This window comes from Hydra vulgaris, chromosome 02 (assembly GCF_038396675.1).
Source record: "Hydra vulgaris chromosome 02, alternate assembly HydraT2T_AEP".
NCBI lineage: Eukaryota > Metazoa > Cnidaria > Hydrozoa > Anthoathecata > Hydridae > Hydra > Hydra vulgaris.
This window is the reverse complement of record NC_088921.1, coordinates 37,834,245-37,850,933: the sequence shown is the minus strand read 5'-3', so window position 1 is coordinate 37,850,933 and position 16,689 is coordinate 37,834,245. Positions and strand designations below refer to the sequence as shown.

At 26.6% G+C, this 16,689-nt stretch overlaps 1 protein-coding gene across 1 annotated transcript in view; it reads right to left on the bottom strand.

The window, feature by feature from the left end:
• LOC105846973 (caspase-7) overlaps positions 1 to 16,689 on the bottom strand; it is a 79,101-nt gene that overhangs the window by 19,496 nt on the left and 42,916 nt on the right. The window contains exons 3-5 of the mRNA XM_065790784.1: positions 16,343 to 16,516; positions 1,412 to 1,561; positions 777 to 1,328 (exon numbers count right to left, since the gene is read on the bottom strand). Coding sequence (XP_065646856.1) covers positions 777 to 1,328; positions 1,412 to 1,561; positions 16,343 to 16,516 — 876 coding nt within the window. The remainder of the gene's footprint in view (positions 1 to 776; positions 1,329 to 1,411; positions 1,562 to 16,342; positions 16,517 to 16,689) is intronic.

Below are 16,689 nucleotides of genomic sequence, written 5' to 3'. Positions count from 1 at the left end.
TCTAATTTTATTTTTTTTAAGTTCTTTTCTCAAACTTTTCTTTTTTTCGCTCTATATAAAATCTTTTTTCCTTTATTTATTATTTACTTTCAGGTCAGGCATATGATCATCATGATCACATGGTTATAGGTAACATGTAATCCAGTGCAATCTGTTGTGTGTCCTATCACTGCCTTCGTAAGATTCATTTTTTAAGCGAAAGGCAAGAAGTAAACTTCATGCCTTTCGCTTAAAAAATTATTAATACTATCATTTTTATCATTAATACTATATTTCTGTCATGTCTATAGTGGTGGTTTGTCTGTTAAATAGTTAGAGGTGTCTTAATTGCATTAGCTCACCTGTAAGTTACTATGTTTGTGGTCTGTGTGAACCTCTGACGTGATATTTGTTAACCTATAAGTTACTATATGTATGTTTGTGTTCTGTTTGAAACTCTGTTGAAGTGTTAGCTCAATTTCAAACTACACTTGTATAACACATGTTCAGCTTTTATAATGCATTTCAAATATCTCAAGTTTAATGTTTTAAAGTAATGTTAACTTTCTTTAGTTCTTTATCTTAAATGTGCACAATTAAAAAAAGTTATTTTTGAAACAAAATTAAATCAAATTTTTGTTTTTGTTAGAACAATTTTGGGAAAATGTTTGGAGAGTGGGACAATGCTTGTTAAAACATTTCTTAAACTTTGTAAAATGTAAAACAACTTTGAATGTTTGCAACGCTAACAAATTGCATTAAAATCCAATAAAAAAAAAATTGTAGAAAAAAGTTACCTGAAACAGCAGCTACAGAAAAACAAAAATCAGAATTTTCTGATAAACTTGTTATATTATTTGAATTTGTATTATTCTGGTCAACAGGGGTACCAGAGTCAACACATATCTCAACTTCTTCTCTATCTCCCTGACAAGCTTGAACAAAAAAAAGTTTTGGTTTCTCAACCAACCATTTAGCAGAATTGCCATTAATAGCAGCTTGCATATCACTAAATCTCAGTTTTATACCATCACTACCATACACACCATCTGTGAAACCATGTGATAAGATACAACACACAAAACAATCAATAGCTTGCTGATTTTCATTCAAAGTAGGGGGCTTTTTAATAATATCTAGTATGCTCTTAGCATCTTTGTCCCAATAAACTTCAACTTTAAAATTCAACCATGAAAATACTTTTTCTAGCTCTATAACATCTTTATTAGTACCCTTCCGGTGAGGTAATTCTTTATTATCTTCAGATATAATGGGCTTTTCAAAGTTATTGCTTATAATATGACAAATTCCGACTGGATTATTATTCAACATATAAGAAGATTGAGTATCTAAAAAAAGTTTCTATTATGAAGCTTTCAAATAATCTGCTCATTGTTTGTAACAGATTAGCAGAAAGATTCCAAAACAGTACCTTTTCTTATTGTTTCTTGAATAGGAAGATCAAAACTATTTTCAGATGGCTGTAATTGTGTTGGTTTTGGAGCTTTCATGAAGAAACTTGGAGTTATCAGTTGTTTTTTTGTGGGTTGGGGTTGCGAATACAAATTCTTGCTTATATCAACTAATTAAAATAATAAAAATCCACTTTAAAAAAGTTAATTAAATTTGTAGTATAAATATATTACTAATTAAATTAAAATATAATCAAACTAAATTATGAATATAAATATTAAGTTTGATAAACAATTTCAAAAAATTTAAATTTCTATATAATAAAGCTGAACTTAATAGTGTTAGTAGTGCCCTTCTGTGTATTTTGACACAAAGCTGACATTAAAGGAAAAAAAAATGAGAATTAGTTTTTAAGCACATAAATAAATTAATGTAAATATGTAAATAAACTTATGTAAATTTAAAACAATGTCATTTAAAACTATGCAAGTGTAAAAATATATTTTGTATTGCATTTTATACAAAGGCCTGTAAGTTGAGTTTGCGAGTTATATATGTAACAATCATGTAAAATATGTGTATAATATAACTTTTTAACAGTTATAAGTCTTTTTTGTTTAAGCTATTTTGTTTTGTATCTAAAAAACCAGCAAAATTGGAACAAAAAATAAACCAAAAATTTTCTATTAATCAATGGATTTGAACACACAGAATCAATAGAATAATAGCACTGAGAACAGCATACTTAACAACTTGGCTACTGAAGATATATGTCATGTCAAGAAATAAATCGTTTTATAAACCTTTTATAACAATTATAATTAATCAACTTTTTCAAGTGGGTACTCTATGTAGGCACAGCTATATTGCATAGCAGTTATAATTTGTAAAAAAAAATTTAAAAACCACAATACTTTAAAAAAAAAACAACCCACAAGTAAAAATATTGCATTTTAATAAAGAATTATTTTCTTTAATATCATATTATTCTGTAATATCAGTATAATTATTCTGAAAAATAAAGAACTACAATTAAAAAAGTCATTTAATTTTATTGTATTATATTTTACTAATTAAATTTTGAAGATTGTGTAAAAGATCAGGGAAATCAAACACAAAGTTGGGACACCCACTATATATATATATATATATATATATATATATATATATATATATATATATATATATATATATATATATATATATATATTTCCTCTAATTTGATTCTTGAATGCAACAACCATACTCTTCCTGCCATTCCGGTTAAACAGAATACCTATATTTAGACATCCAAATCAGTGCAGCTTCCAATGCTTAAGTCAATTCTTAATTAAACTCTTCAACATGATTTGGGTATCAGCATTTAGAGATGTAGCACCTTCAGGACAAAATAGTAGAGATAGAAGAAGACATGGAGAGAGTGCAATACATATGGTATGAATAATCTTTAGTTAAGAAAAGAAGATTTTTAAGAAAAGGGAAGGCTAAAGATAATGATAATAATGATGATTATGTTGATCATCATTTTGTCAATATATATAAATTTATGTATAAATATATATATATATATATATATATATATATATATATATATATATATATATATATATATATATATATATATATATAAAATATAAAATATTTTTCGAATAAAAAAATATACATTAGGATGTATAAATTCAACTCCAAATAAAGGATGTTTATTCAACTCCAGTATATTTTTTAATTTGAAATTCATATTACACTTTATATATATGCATGTGTGTGTGTGTGTGTGTGTGTGTGTGTGTGTGTGTGTGTGTGTGTGTGTGTGTGTGTGTGTGTGTGTGTGTGTGTGTGTGTGTGTGTGTGTGTATATATATATATATATATATATATATATATATATATATATATATATATATATATATAAACATCATCATGATCAATATGGTCATCATCTAACTTTAGCCTTCACTTTTGATGCTGTTTCTTTAATATAAACAATTTTGAGAATCTTTTTTCCTTAATTAAAGCTTGTACCATATGTTACACACTCTCCAAGTTTTCTTACTTCTACCTCTCTCATTTTCTCCTGAAGCTGCTACCTCTCTACATGCTGATACCAGATTATGGCTCCATTTCTTGTCTTATCAGAGTTGTATCCGTCTGATCATCATCTTCTCGTTTGGCAAATACTACACCATATAAATACTAAAGTTTACATAAATATGTAAGGATATTGTATGCCAGCATATAAACAAATAGCAAACATATGTTTATAAAATATTCTTGTTTATAAAATATATATTTTATATATTCTTGTTTATAAAAATGTTTATAAAACTCTGTTTACTAAATAACTCAGTTAACTAAATCTTGTATCTTATCTCATGTGAGGTTTCTGAGAATTTTGGAAAATTTTCAACAGTGTCATTAACTAAAGCAAGCCTAGCATTCTATCTCTAATTCTGATCTTACTACTTCATCCCAAAATAAGACAACTTTTGCAAAGAACCTTTTCTCTAATTTGACTCTTGAATCTAACAACCATATTCTTATTACAACTCAAAGTAAACAGATTAACCTATTTTTTTAAATTTCTAATATAATCTTACAAAAGTGTTCTCTAGAACTCTCAATAATTCTCTTTAAACTATTAATAGGTGCTAAATAAGAGGTTCCAATTTTCAAAAACTTCAATAAACACTCTGACCTCCCTAACTACCTTCCAATTAGTCTTCTCTCTATTATTAGTTTCTTTATATAGTTTTCGAAATCATTAAATCATTTTTATCTAACCGCATTATTTAAGTCATCCTTGAAGACCTACACTCTTTTTCAACTCCAGTAAATTTAGGGTCATCTCCTTTATTGCTTCACATCAACAAAACCTCACCCATGTTTTCCTGACCCAAACTTCAGATCATATCTTCAGTTGATCATTTTCTCGCTCTTGATCCATTGTATTCTAGTAACTTAATAGTGGTTGCTTGCAACCTTGATGGAAGTGAATGAGTTTAAAATATCCATACATACATATATATATACATATACATATTATTTATAATTTTATATTGCATAGTATTTAAGAATTTTTAATAATAGTAAATATATAATATAAAACATTTGTAATATTTATTTTCTGTTAATAAATTCTTACATGTTAGATTAGTTTACATATTACATAGATATCATGAAACTCTGTAAACTCCAAGCTTTTAATTTTTAATATTTAAATATTAATTATTAAAATAATAATAAAAGCCTAATATTTAAAAACTTTTAAATATTAGGCTTTTATTTGTCTATATTATGTTTTAAAATAAGAAAAAGTTGAAAGTATTTTAATTAAATATTGATTGTATAATTATATATTATTATCAATATATAATTATACAATTTATATTGTTTATATATATATATATATATATATATATATATATATATATATATATATATATATATATATATATATATATATATATATATATATATATATATATATATATATATATATATATATATATATATACACACACACACACACAATAATAAATATAGCTAAACAGAGAGAGAGTCAAATTAACATGATTAATTTCTTTGTTCATATTAGGCTTTTGCCATTTTTAGGTAATATTTTATTATATTTTATTTTTTGAGATGTTTGAATATATAATTATGCCAAATTTTGTCTCTCTGATAGGGCTTAGTCATTCTGATAATTTTTCAATGAAGGGAAGTTTGAAATATTTTATTTTAGTTGATCTTATAATTTAGCTTGATTAGTATAAGAATTTTTCCATGAAAGAGTTTTTTGCACCAAAGACTCTTTTTTTTTTTTGTTAAAGATGTCATCCAATTTCTAGTTTATTAACACAAGGCTACTGAAAATTTGCACAAAAAAGAACTGCTTATAATTGTCATTCAAATTATATTATTGTTTCACAACTGATCAAATAAGAAAGGATAGCAATAATAGATCATCTTATAACTGAAAGTGTCCTATGATAAACAGCGTAGCGAATTTTAGCCCTAAGCGAGCAAAGAAGGTTTTCAAAGTATTCTGGGCTGAAATCTTGTAACTTAAGTTGAATTCACTTTTACAAGTGGTTAAGATTTTTTGCTTTGAAATCATTGGAATAGACTCTCTGTTTTAGGTGACACTAAAATGTCTCAATGGGCCTTAATTGCGGTACATTTGATGGATTATCATCCTTAGTAACATAGGTTATATTAAACTTCTTATAGGTTTCTATAGTTAGCTTTGCATAATGACAGCTTGCACCATCAGGCCAAAATATATATTTTATATTTTTGTGGTGCGAATTGATGAAGGGAACAAATTTCTTTTCAATGCATTCTTTGGAAAATGTTATTGCAATAATGGCATTATTCTTAACTGCAAAGAAAGGCTTTGATTAACCAAATCTACAACCCATACTAAAACATTTGCTTAAACTTTGATTTAAACTTATGTTTAATATTACTTTCAGTTTTGTCTAAACTATAAAAAGCTTAACTATAAAAAGCCACCATTTCCTGGTGTGTTTTGGCTGCTTAATGTAAAATAGGACTCGTCATTCATGATAATTTCAAACTCATTTGACGGTTGGAAGAAAATTTTCGAAAATTATACCAGTTATTGTTTTTGTTTAATTATTTGAATTTCAGAGCTTTCTGGTGCTTTCTTTCTTTTGAAATATTTATGTTAAAAATGTTTATAATCATAACTTCTATGAATTCCATAATATAATGCAAGTATTCTTTAATAATTGTATAAATTTATTGTCTTGCAACTTTCATTTGCATAAAATGATGAACTGTAAATGTTTTCTCTTTGCCTATGTTATCTAAATAGAAGTTTCCAATATGCTTTTGTTTGTCCTTTTCTTTAATTCCATCCATTTTATTTATACAATTTTAATTGAGAAAATCAGTAACAGATTATGAAATAAGAATGTCTAGTGAATATACTTAACTTTGAACTGCAAAAATATTCAAATTTGCTTGCGAGTTTCGAACATTCAAATTTTGTGCAAATTTTTAGTAGCCTCGTGTTACATATATATAATAATATAACAAGTTTATACACAAACATATTTTTGCAAAAACCATCAACATAGCTGTTAACCTCACTTTAGATATGTATAACTATATTTAGCATTGTGTATATATATATATATATATACACTTTTAAATGTTAACCTCACTTTAGATATGTTTAGATATGTTAAACTATATTTAGCATTGTATATACATACACTTTTAAATATATCTGATTTGCTGGATCTTGTTAAATTTGTTAATGGTTTTATAATTATATTTTAAATTGTTTTTATCGTCTTTTATGAAACTTTATTTAGTACCTATAAAACGCCCATTAGCAAAGAATATGGGCTAAGTACCAATGGTTTACATAGAGATGACTTTGCTGTTTCCGTAATGTTAGTGGTTTGCAATCAGAAATAACAAAGATATATCTCACCACCAAGCTAAATATAACAATAAAAACTAATTTAAAAACTGTTAACTTGGTCAACCTGTCTATCAACTCTTTTCAGCCATATAGAAAACCAGGTGACAACCCTTTATATACCAAGGTTAATTCGAACCATCCTCGAAATATTCTTAAATCAATTCCCACAATGTTATCTAACAGTATAATAAATATTTCCTCAAGTAAATAAGTGTTTAATAGAACTGCTCCTTTTTATAATAGTGCTCTTAAGTCTAGTGGATTTGAAAGAACGCATTACTGTCGTTCCCATTAACTCTTTAAAAAACACAAAATCACGAGCACAAGACATTATTTGGTTTAACCTTCTGTTCTCAATTAACGTTAAGGCAATGCAGCCAAAAATTTTCTTAATTTAATTAATAAAAACTTCTCAAAAAATTCCATAAACATTTTAATCAAAAAGTTCCATAAACATTTCTCTTCTCAAAAAGTTACACAAACATTTTTATCAAAACAGCCTAAAAGTTGGTTATAGCTTCTTTTTTTTTATTAAATTTATCAAAATCTTCTAATCTTAATCCACCACCACGTAATTGCTGGCAGATTTATTTATGCCTACTTAAAGTAAAGTGTTTGGGCAAAAATGTACTTATATATGCCATTTTGGGTAAAAATGTATTTATATATGCCATGTGAAAACTAACCCACAAGATCTATTACATTGGGCTTACAGAAACAACTTTTAACGACCGGTTTTACAAACATTAAAACTATTTTCTTTATAAAAGTAAAGCTAATTATTTAATAATTAAGCTAATTATGCTAATTGCACTGAGCTTTCTAAATTTGTGTGGAGTATTAAAAAGCAGGGTTTTAACCCTATCCTTTTGTGGAAAATTTAAAATCAGACTGAACCATTTAAACCTGGTGGCAAATCTTGTAATTTTTGCTTAATGAAGAAATATAACATAATTTTATCACCATTTATGCTTTTACATGTAGTCAAATAAAAAAGAGTAAATGTTGCTTCCTAAAGCAAATGAGTTTCAGATGTTGCACATAACTTAAGGTGGAAAACCACAACAAAAAACTTTTAATTCAAGAGAAAGATTACTAAATCAAGTTTTACTTAACAAGAAAGATTTCAAAAAAAAATCTGATATAAAACTTTATATAAAAAATATTTCCAGTAACTTACAATAGCTGAATACTTTAAATATTATTTAATACCAGAGCAGAACTTTAATAATGGAAAATTTGTGATAAAAGAAAAAAAAAGTATTAGGATTACTTAAAAAAAAACTATAAGTTAAAAGAGTAAAAAAAAAAAGTCTTATATTATTCACCATTCATCGCCTTTGTTAAACAAGCAAAATGAACTTGCATCTAAGTGTCAACATAAAAATAAGTATTTCTTGAATGTCATTAAAGATTACATTGAACAGTATATATATATATATATATATATATATATATATATATATATATATATATATATATATATATATATATATATATATATATATATATATATATATATATATATATATACATATATATATATATATATATTTATATATTTATATATATATATATATATATATATATATATTTATATATTTATATATATATATATATATATATATATATATATATATATATATATATATATATATATATATATATATATACAGTATTAGACAAAGCATATGCAACCAACATCGAACAATGCTAAAAAGTGTTCCTAATTTTACATTTCTTAAAAACGAAACGAACTATACTACCACAGCAAACAGTTCAGGAGTCTGGAGTCATAGCATGCCATGACATAAGCAATCAGCTGACAGGTGACAGCACACAGGCAGAATTTCGTTGACAAGTGCCATTTTGCAGCAGACAAAACAAGTGCAAATTTTTTGGTTTGTTTCATTTTCTTAAGTCTAATCTGTGTCAACGTCAAGGAAGTTTTTAATAATTAAAGGAAGTATCCAGAAGTTCCCAGAAGTTTCCAGAAGCGTGCAGAAGCTTCCAGAAGTTTCCAGAAGAAGTATCTGGAAGCATCCAGTAGCATCCAGAAATATCCAGAAACATTCAGAAGCATCCAGACGCATCCAGAAGCTTCCAGAAGCATCGAAAAGAAGCATCTAGAATCTTCCACAACAGGTTCACACTGGTTCATTTTACTATATAAGAGACATGTAAATCGACATGTAATTCAGTCAGTATATGGAAGTCAATCAGTCAGTATTATCAAGCCAGTTTATCGAAGTGAGTTTTATCAAAGTGTTTTATCGAAGAATATCAATACAAGAAGAGAAATACAACAAGTGTTTCATTACATCAATACAGTCCACATCCAACCAAGACGTTGTGTTCCACAGAGCATTATTGTATCATCACAAGGTAAATGTAACACGGTAAGCCTTGAGAAGCGTGATTATTTTTTTAAATTATTTTTATGACTTCAAGTGCAAAAATGGCTCCCGACAGTCTTGGATTGGAACTAAGAAATAAAATTATTGGCCATTACGTAAGTGGAATGTCACAAAAAAGTATATGTGATAAATATCGCGTGAAAAAATGTACCAGATCAAGACTATGTTCCAAATATCGTTCTACTGGGAAGTTGGCAGCAGATAACAAAGGTGGAAGACCGCGTTCCACCACTTCTAGGATTCTATGATTGTCAGATCCGTTAAGAAGGATCCCTGGATATCATCAGTCGAGATACAAAAGCAGTTAGAGCTGCTTGTATCGGACCGAATAATCAGATGACGTGCTGTTGACGCCGATTGTTTTCTCGACGCCCTGCAAAGAAACCGCTGATTTCACTAAAAAACCCGAAGAAAAGACTCCTGTTTGCTACATCTCATATTGACTGGAATGTGCAGAAATGGCGAACTGTCCTGTTCAGTGATGAATCGAAGTTCAACATCATTGGGAGCGATGGCATTTGCTGTGTACATCGACCGGCCGGAAAACGCCTCGATTTACGTTACTTCCATAAGACCGTGAAGCACGGTGGAGGCAATATAATGGTCTGGGGGTGTTTTTCTGCTAACAGTCTAGGTCCAATACATTGAAACGATGGAATAATGGACAGTTTCATGTATAAAAATATCCTGAAAGATGTTATGTTACCTCATGCTGAATGGAATATGCCAATAAAATGGGTTTTTCAGCAAGACAACGATCCGAAACACACTGCAAAAGTAGTCAAGCAGTGGTTTCAAGACAACCACCTATTGGTGATGGATTGGCCGCCTCAATCTCCGGATCTCAACCCTATCGAGAACCTGTGGGAGATTGTCAACCGCAGAATTAATCATGAAGGTGTTCGTAATAAGGATCAACTGTTTGAACAAATCCAAAAGGCCTGGGCAGCAATTCCACAAAGTTTCATTGATCACCTGATCGAATCTATGCTTCGAAGATGCAAGGCTGTGATCGACAACAAACGATTCGCCACGAAATATTGATAGCGAAATACAGCTTGGTCAACATTTTGTCGAGTTGCACTTGGTTTGTCCAGAAGGAAATCAACTTTTTTTAATAGTGTTGATTAATTTATTAATTTTCGTGTAGAAATAATGAACTTTGTGATGAATAAAACTTGAAGAACTTTGTCTCTAAACAGTTACATAGTTATTTCTATAAATTGAAAAAATGCAGCACTTTTATATAAAGAAACTAAATTAGCATTATTTGGTTGCACTCGTTTTGTCCGATACTATATATATATATATATATATATATATATATATATATATATATATATATATATATATATATATATATATATATATATATATATATATATATATATATATATATATATATATATATATATATATATATACACAGTGGGTGGCCATTGAAATAGGGCTATTATGTTTTTTGTTATATTGTCAGCATTAATTCACCTTTTAAACTTAAAATTCAAAATTTTTTATAATTATTTACAACACTATTACAAATTAATGAGAAGGCAACACTATTTTATTGCTAGCAACACTGTATTTTGCATGTTTTGACAAGTAAAACCGTGAAATTGTGTTCAGTTACCATTTGTAGAGTGCCAAAGCTTGTTGTGTGTGTGTTAAGGATCTTTCTTTAAACGTTATTTTTAACCAAATATTTTTCAAAATTTTAGTTTTTTAAGTGTTTTATTAAGTGAAAGACTTTTTTGAAAGTAGTTTTTCCAAAAATATACATTATTTCAACTTTTATAATTTTCTTTTACATATTTTTGTAGTGTATTTATTTGTCTTTTAAATTTTTTAAAGTTTCTGACAATGAGTAAAAAAAAAGATGTGAATGTAAAAAAAGTGAAATAATGTCACTTTTAAGCAACACTATTCTCAACGAAAAATTTCAAGAAGAATTGGCATTTCTAGGCAGACTGTGCAAAGAATAGCATCAAAAATAAAAAATGGCGAAAACCCTATATCCACACTCCGTAAAAACTGTAAAGGAAAACACCTTACAACGCCAAGGTCTAAGAGAATTATCAGGAATATTTGCTTGGAGAATAGACAGAAACCCAGAAAAATAATCACAACATTGATTAAAGATGCTGGAATTAATATTAGTGATCGCACAGTCAGGAGACGCTTAGATGAATAAGGCTTTAAGTGATACCGTCCTGCGAAAAAACCAAAATTAACGCCTGCCATGAAGGATAAAAGACTGAAATGGGCTATAAAACACTGCAATATGACAACAGATGATTGGAGAAAGGTATTTATTTCTTAAACATGTCATTTTCTACTTTATTTCTCGATTTTCTTTAGATTAATGAAAGACTAACATTTTTTGAAACATTTGTTTTCAGGTGTGCTTTTATGATGAATCCACGTTTCAGATCTTGGACGACAAAGCCTCATTTGTGCGACAAAGGGTGGGTGAAAAATTTAATCCAGACTGCATTATTGAGACAGTAAAACATCCATTGTCATTTATGGTGAGGTCCGTTATATGTGGTAAAGGTACAGGAAGGCTTTACATAGTCTAAGAGACAATGAGGCAGGACCAATACAAAGAAGTTTTGGAGCAAAAGCTCATTCCTTAAGTCTCAGAATGGTTTCCAGATGGCGAATTTATATTTATGGAAGATTCTGCCCCATGCCATACGGCAAAAATCCATTAAAAAGTTTCTTGGAGAGAAAAAAATTCCACTGCTGGATTGGCCAGGAAATTCCCCGGATCTTAATCCTATAGAAAACCTGTGGGAGCTATTAAAACGGGAGGTTTCTTCAAAAGAACTGGTGACAAATAAAACCGAGCTTATTGAAAAACTAATTGAAGGTTGGCATCGAAACCCTCACCTAAAAGAATTGGCACAGAAATGCATTGACAGCATGCCACGGGGAGTAGAAGCTGTTATAGCAGCAAGGGGTGGATTTACAAAATATTGATAACATTACATATTTTATATATGAAAAAAAAAATTCATTTGTTTTTATATTTATATTTGATAATAAACATCTATTCTTTAAATTTTTAATTATTTTTTACTGTAAACATTTTTTTACATTATGGATAAAATTTCACAAAAACAAATAAAGTAAATGAGTGCGGAAGAGAAGCGCATATGAAATAAACATGGCGAGCCATGCAAGCTGTTCCTCTAAACGTCTTTTTGCATGAGTTTTGGTTTTCAGGTGAGTTATCTGTTTGTTTATTAAATAAATTGCTTATTAAATACACTAATTCAATATTGCTCTTCTTACAAGCATTTGCTTGAAACGTTAATGTTAACAGAATATATACATAACGAGCATCATTTATGATGCCGTGAAATTCTTTAGACGGGAATTTATATATATAAAAATATATGTATGTATATATATATACACACATATATATATATATGCATACATATATATACACACATATATATACATATACATATATATATATATATATATATATATATATATATATATATATATATATATATACATATACATATATACACACACACATATATATATATATACATACATATATATACAGGGATGAATCCAGACCTACTTTGGTACCGTGGAGCGGTATGAGCACCCAAAAAAAGCGCCCAAAATATTTGTTTGTTATTTTTCTTTTTTCATTTTTTAATAAAAATAGGAAAAGTAGTTTTGATTACAAATGTAGTAAATAACTAATTTCTGTTTACTTTACCAAGTTTATTATTTCTTCAGGACAATAAAATGTACTAAAAAGTTCTTACACGCTTGTTAAGCGTTAAAAAATGTTTAAGTACTTTATTTTTTATTCAACCCAATTTAATAACAATTGAATGCATTAAAAATTTGTTTTTTCAAAAGATAGAAAGATTTTAAAATATTCGTTTAGAGTAAAGTTAATTTTAACTTGTTAGCAATTAAGAATTTTTAATAAAAAAAAAAATTTCTTAATAACTATATAGTAATCATGCAAATATAATTTTTGAATGAATAAACTTTTGATTTTCAGCTGACTATTTTTTTTTCATTACGAAAACAAAACAAAACAAACAAAAAAAAAAAAAACAAAAAAAAAAAAAAAAAAAAGAAACAAAAACTTTTATAGAAAGATTTGTTTCTCTTCATATTTTTTTCGACTTAAATAAAAATAACGATTACCAAAGTTTTTTTCATTTCAAGTTTTATTAAGTTTAAGTTATTTTTAAACTTCAATATTTTTAATTTAATAAAAAATCCTTAGCAAAAGTAATTTGTTTAAAGTAAGCATATTTTTTAATTATTTTTCTAATTATAATTTTTTAATTATATCAATATTGAACGTTACATTTTACATTCAAATAGTTATTGTCCATATAAAATATTATGTTATATAAAGACAACCGTTCAACTATTTCAAATATTCGATACAAATAATAAATGAACTAGTCATGATCGCTTAATAAGCATATAACAAGTGTAATTACTATCAGGGCGCAACAATTTGATGAGCGTGCGAACGTTTGTTAAAAAATGACAAAAGCATATTTAAAAGCATGCAAAACCTTACTTAAAATAAAATGAATTTACTTTAAAAGAAACAATGCAATCACTTTTAAAGATACCATGCTAAAATGCAGCTTTCTTCAAAAGCATGTCTTTTTAAAAAAATTTCTTATTATCATTAAAGTAACAAAGTTTATTTGCTTACTAATAATGGTTAAAGGTTTTGAAAAGAATTTTCAAGTTTTGCTGAAATATATATGATCTAATAGAATATATAGAATTATTATGTTTATTATAGTTTAATTTACTATAATAGTAATAAAATGATATTTTTACTATTAAATACTTAATATTATAAATATAAAAATATAATAACATCATATTAAGTATTTTGTAAAAATTTAATATAATAACTTATTAAATGCCTAAAATGATATTTTTTTTTAAGATTTAAAAGAAATGTCAAAACAACTTTAATTTTATTTTTAATTACATTTTATTTTAATTTTATTTTAGTTTATACATTTTTTTAAGTTTATACACTTTTTTTAGGGTAATACATTTTTAAAATTTATACATTTTTTTAAAAGCAATTAAATTTAACTAACTAAATTGAAAAAAATTCACTATTTTGTATTAATGGGTAACAGTTTACAACTGTTAGATTATTGCATATTAAATATCATTAATTTGCGTGCAACTTGCAAATGCATGAAAACTTGTTTTGAAAAAACAAAATATTGATTAAACTCAATAAACATCTTTAATATATCTAATAACTTATTAACTAGAGTAAAAATTATTTTAAAATAAAACTCCCTTATTAAACATATACTTAGAGTTGCCAGATGTCCGGCTTTTACAATGTAGAACAGAGTAAAAAAATTTATTTTAACAAGTTTTGCACTGTATTCTCTGTAGTCTAGTATGTCTAGTAAATGAAGGTGAACAAAAACAAAGCAATAAAATCATAAAAATCATAGCTGTGGCACCAGTTTTAACTGGGGTAGGGATAGGCTACTACAAAAACATCCTTCCTCGCCCCTCCCCCCTCTTTCTTTTGCCATTAAAAAATATATATTAACATACATCATATATATATATATATATATATATATATATATATATATATATATATATATATATAATATATATATATATATATATATATATATATATATATATATATATATATATATATATATATAAAGTAAAAATTAACGATTCTTGAAGATCATTTAATTCAACGGATTAAAATGGTTTTTGAGTGATTTTTTTGTACAGCTTTTAAAATATTGTCAACTGAGTGATTTTAAAATGTAAAAAAAGGTTATATGGAGTATGAAATGGTTGTATGGAGTATGAAAGACTTAGAAAAATATAAAATCATTAACACCAACTAACAATGGCTTAGCCATTGTTAGTTGGTGTTTATGATTTTATATTTTTTTTATTGCATTTTTCAAATATGTTAGAAGATCTTTTTTGTCTACAGAATCCTAAATTACATTTACATCCTTGGTAACAGGTTTTTTAAAGAAAGTTAACAAATTGTTAGTTTTTTAATTTCATAACTTTTCATAAAAGTTTTTTCATAAATATTTTTCATAAAGTTTTGTAACTTTTGTAGCTGGAGCAGATTAAGAAACACTCAGTAATTTTAAATTTCATTCTATTCTTTATATTATCTAAGATTATTTAACTTATTTTAATTTTTTATATAAGGCATTAATTATATTACTAAAAAATTTTTTTACATGATAAACTAATCAAAATGATATTAACAGTGTTTATAAAAGAGGTACTAACGGAAAGTTTATAATGAGCTTTGTTTCAAAATTATTTTTAAATTTGTAATTCTTGACATGTACCATTTGGTATCACATTGTAAATTTGAATCTGTTGTAAAATTGAAAATATAGTATTGTTACTTTATGTTTGTTTGACATGTATATTTATTCTTGTTTTTATCATTATTTCATCTTTAGCCATAAAGAACAAATTTAAAAGATTAACTTGAAAAAAAGATGAGAGACCTTTTTGTACCACTTTTTTTTCTGATAGGTGATGATGGCATTAAATTATGCAACCTTTCAAGCATTAGATAATTATTACATACATGCAATAATTATCAAAGTTAAAAAATGAATTTGTTTTTTAACTTTTAATTAGAAATCATCAAAAATTAAAAAAATAACGACAATTTTAATAATAAAAAACAGTTTTTTATAGGGTTAAAGGTCAAACTAGGCCTTTGTTATAACTTTATGCATGTCATTCAAGTTCTGAATTTGCTTTACTATATTTTATGTTATTTATTTTATCTTGACAAAATTGACAACAGGTTGGTTGGTGCAATAATGACGAATTAATCAATTACCGAACCCGTTGTATACTGATTTTTTTTTGGGTCTATATTATTAAAGATATTTAAGGTATACAAGTTACAAGTATAAAGATATTAAAGTTTATAAAATTATTAAAGATTATTAACTTCTTAAAGATATGTAAATGTTCAAATTAAACTAAAAATACCAGCAATGTATTATAAAATAAAATTAACCTGACTGACTCCTATCAACTGCTGAAGTCATTTTACTCTCACTAGTCTTTTTACCAATAGTGTTTTTATCATTAGAGCCTGGCAACCCATGAGGGCTAACAGATAAACTACCAGTAGGCTTTGATTGATCATTACATGATTGATGTAATTCTCTATTGTTTGTCTGAATTTTAACTAAAAATAAATCATGAAAAAAAAGTTTTTCAAATCATCAGCTCACATTTTAAGAATAAGCATTTATAATGATATTAAAACCTACTATACACAATATTAGCATTAGCTGTTGTGGTAGTAGTGATATTACGCAAAGTGAGTTCTTGTGTGGGACTCTGCAAGTTGATCTTGTT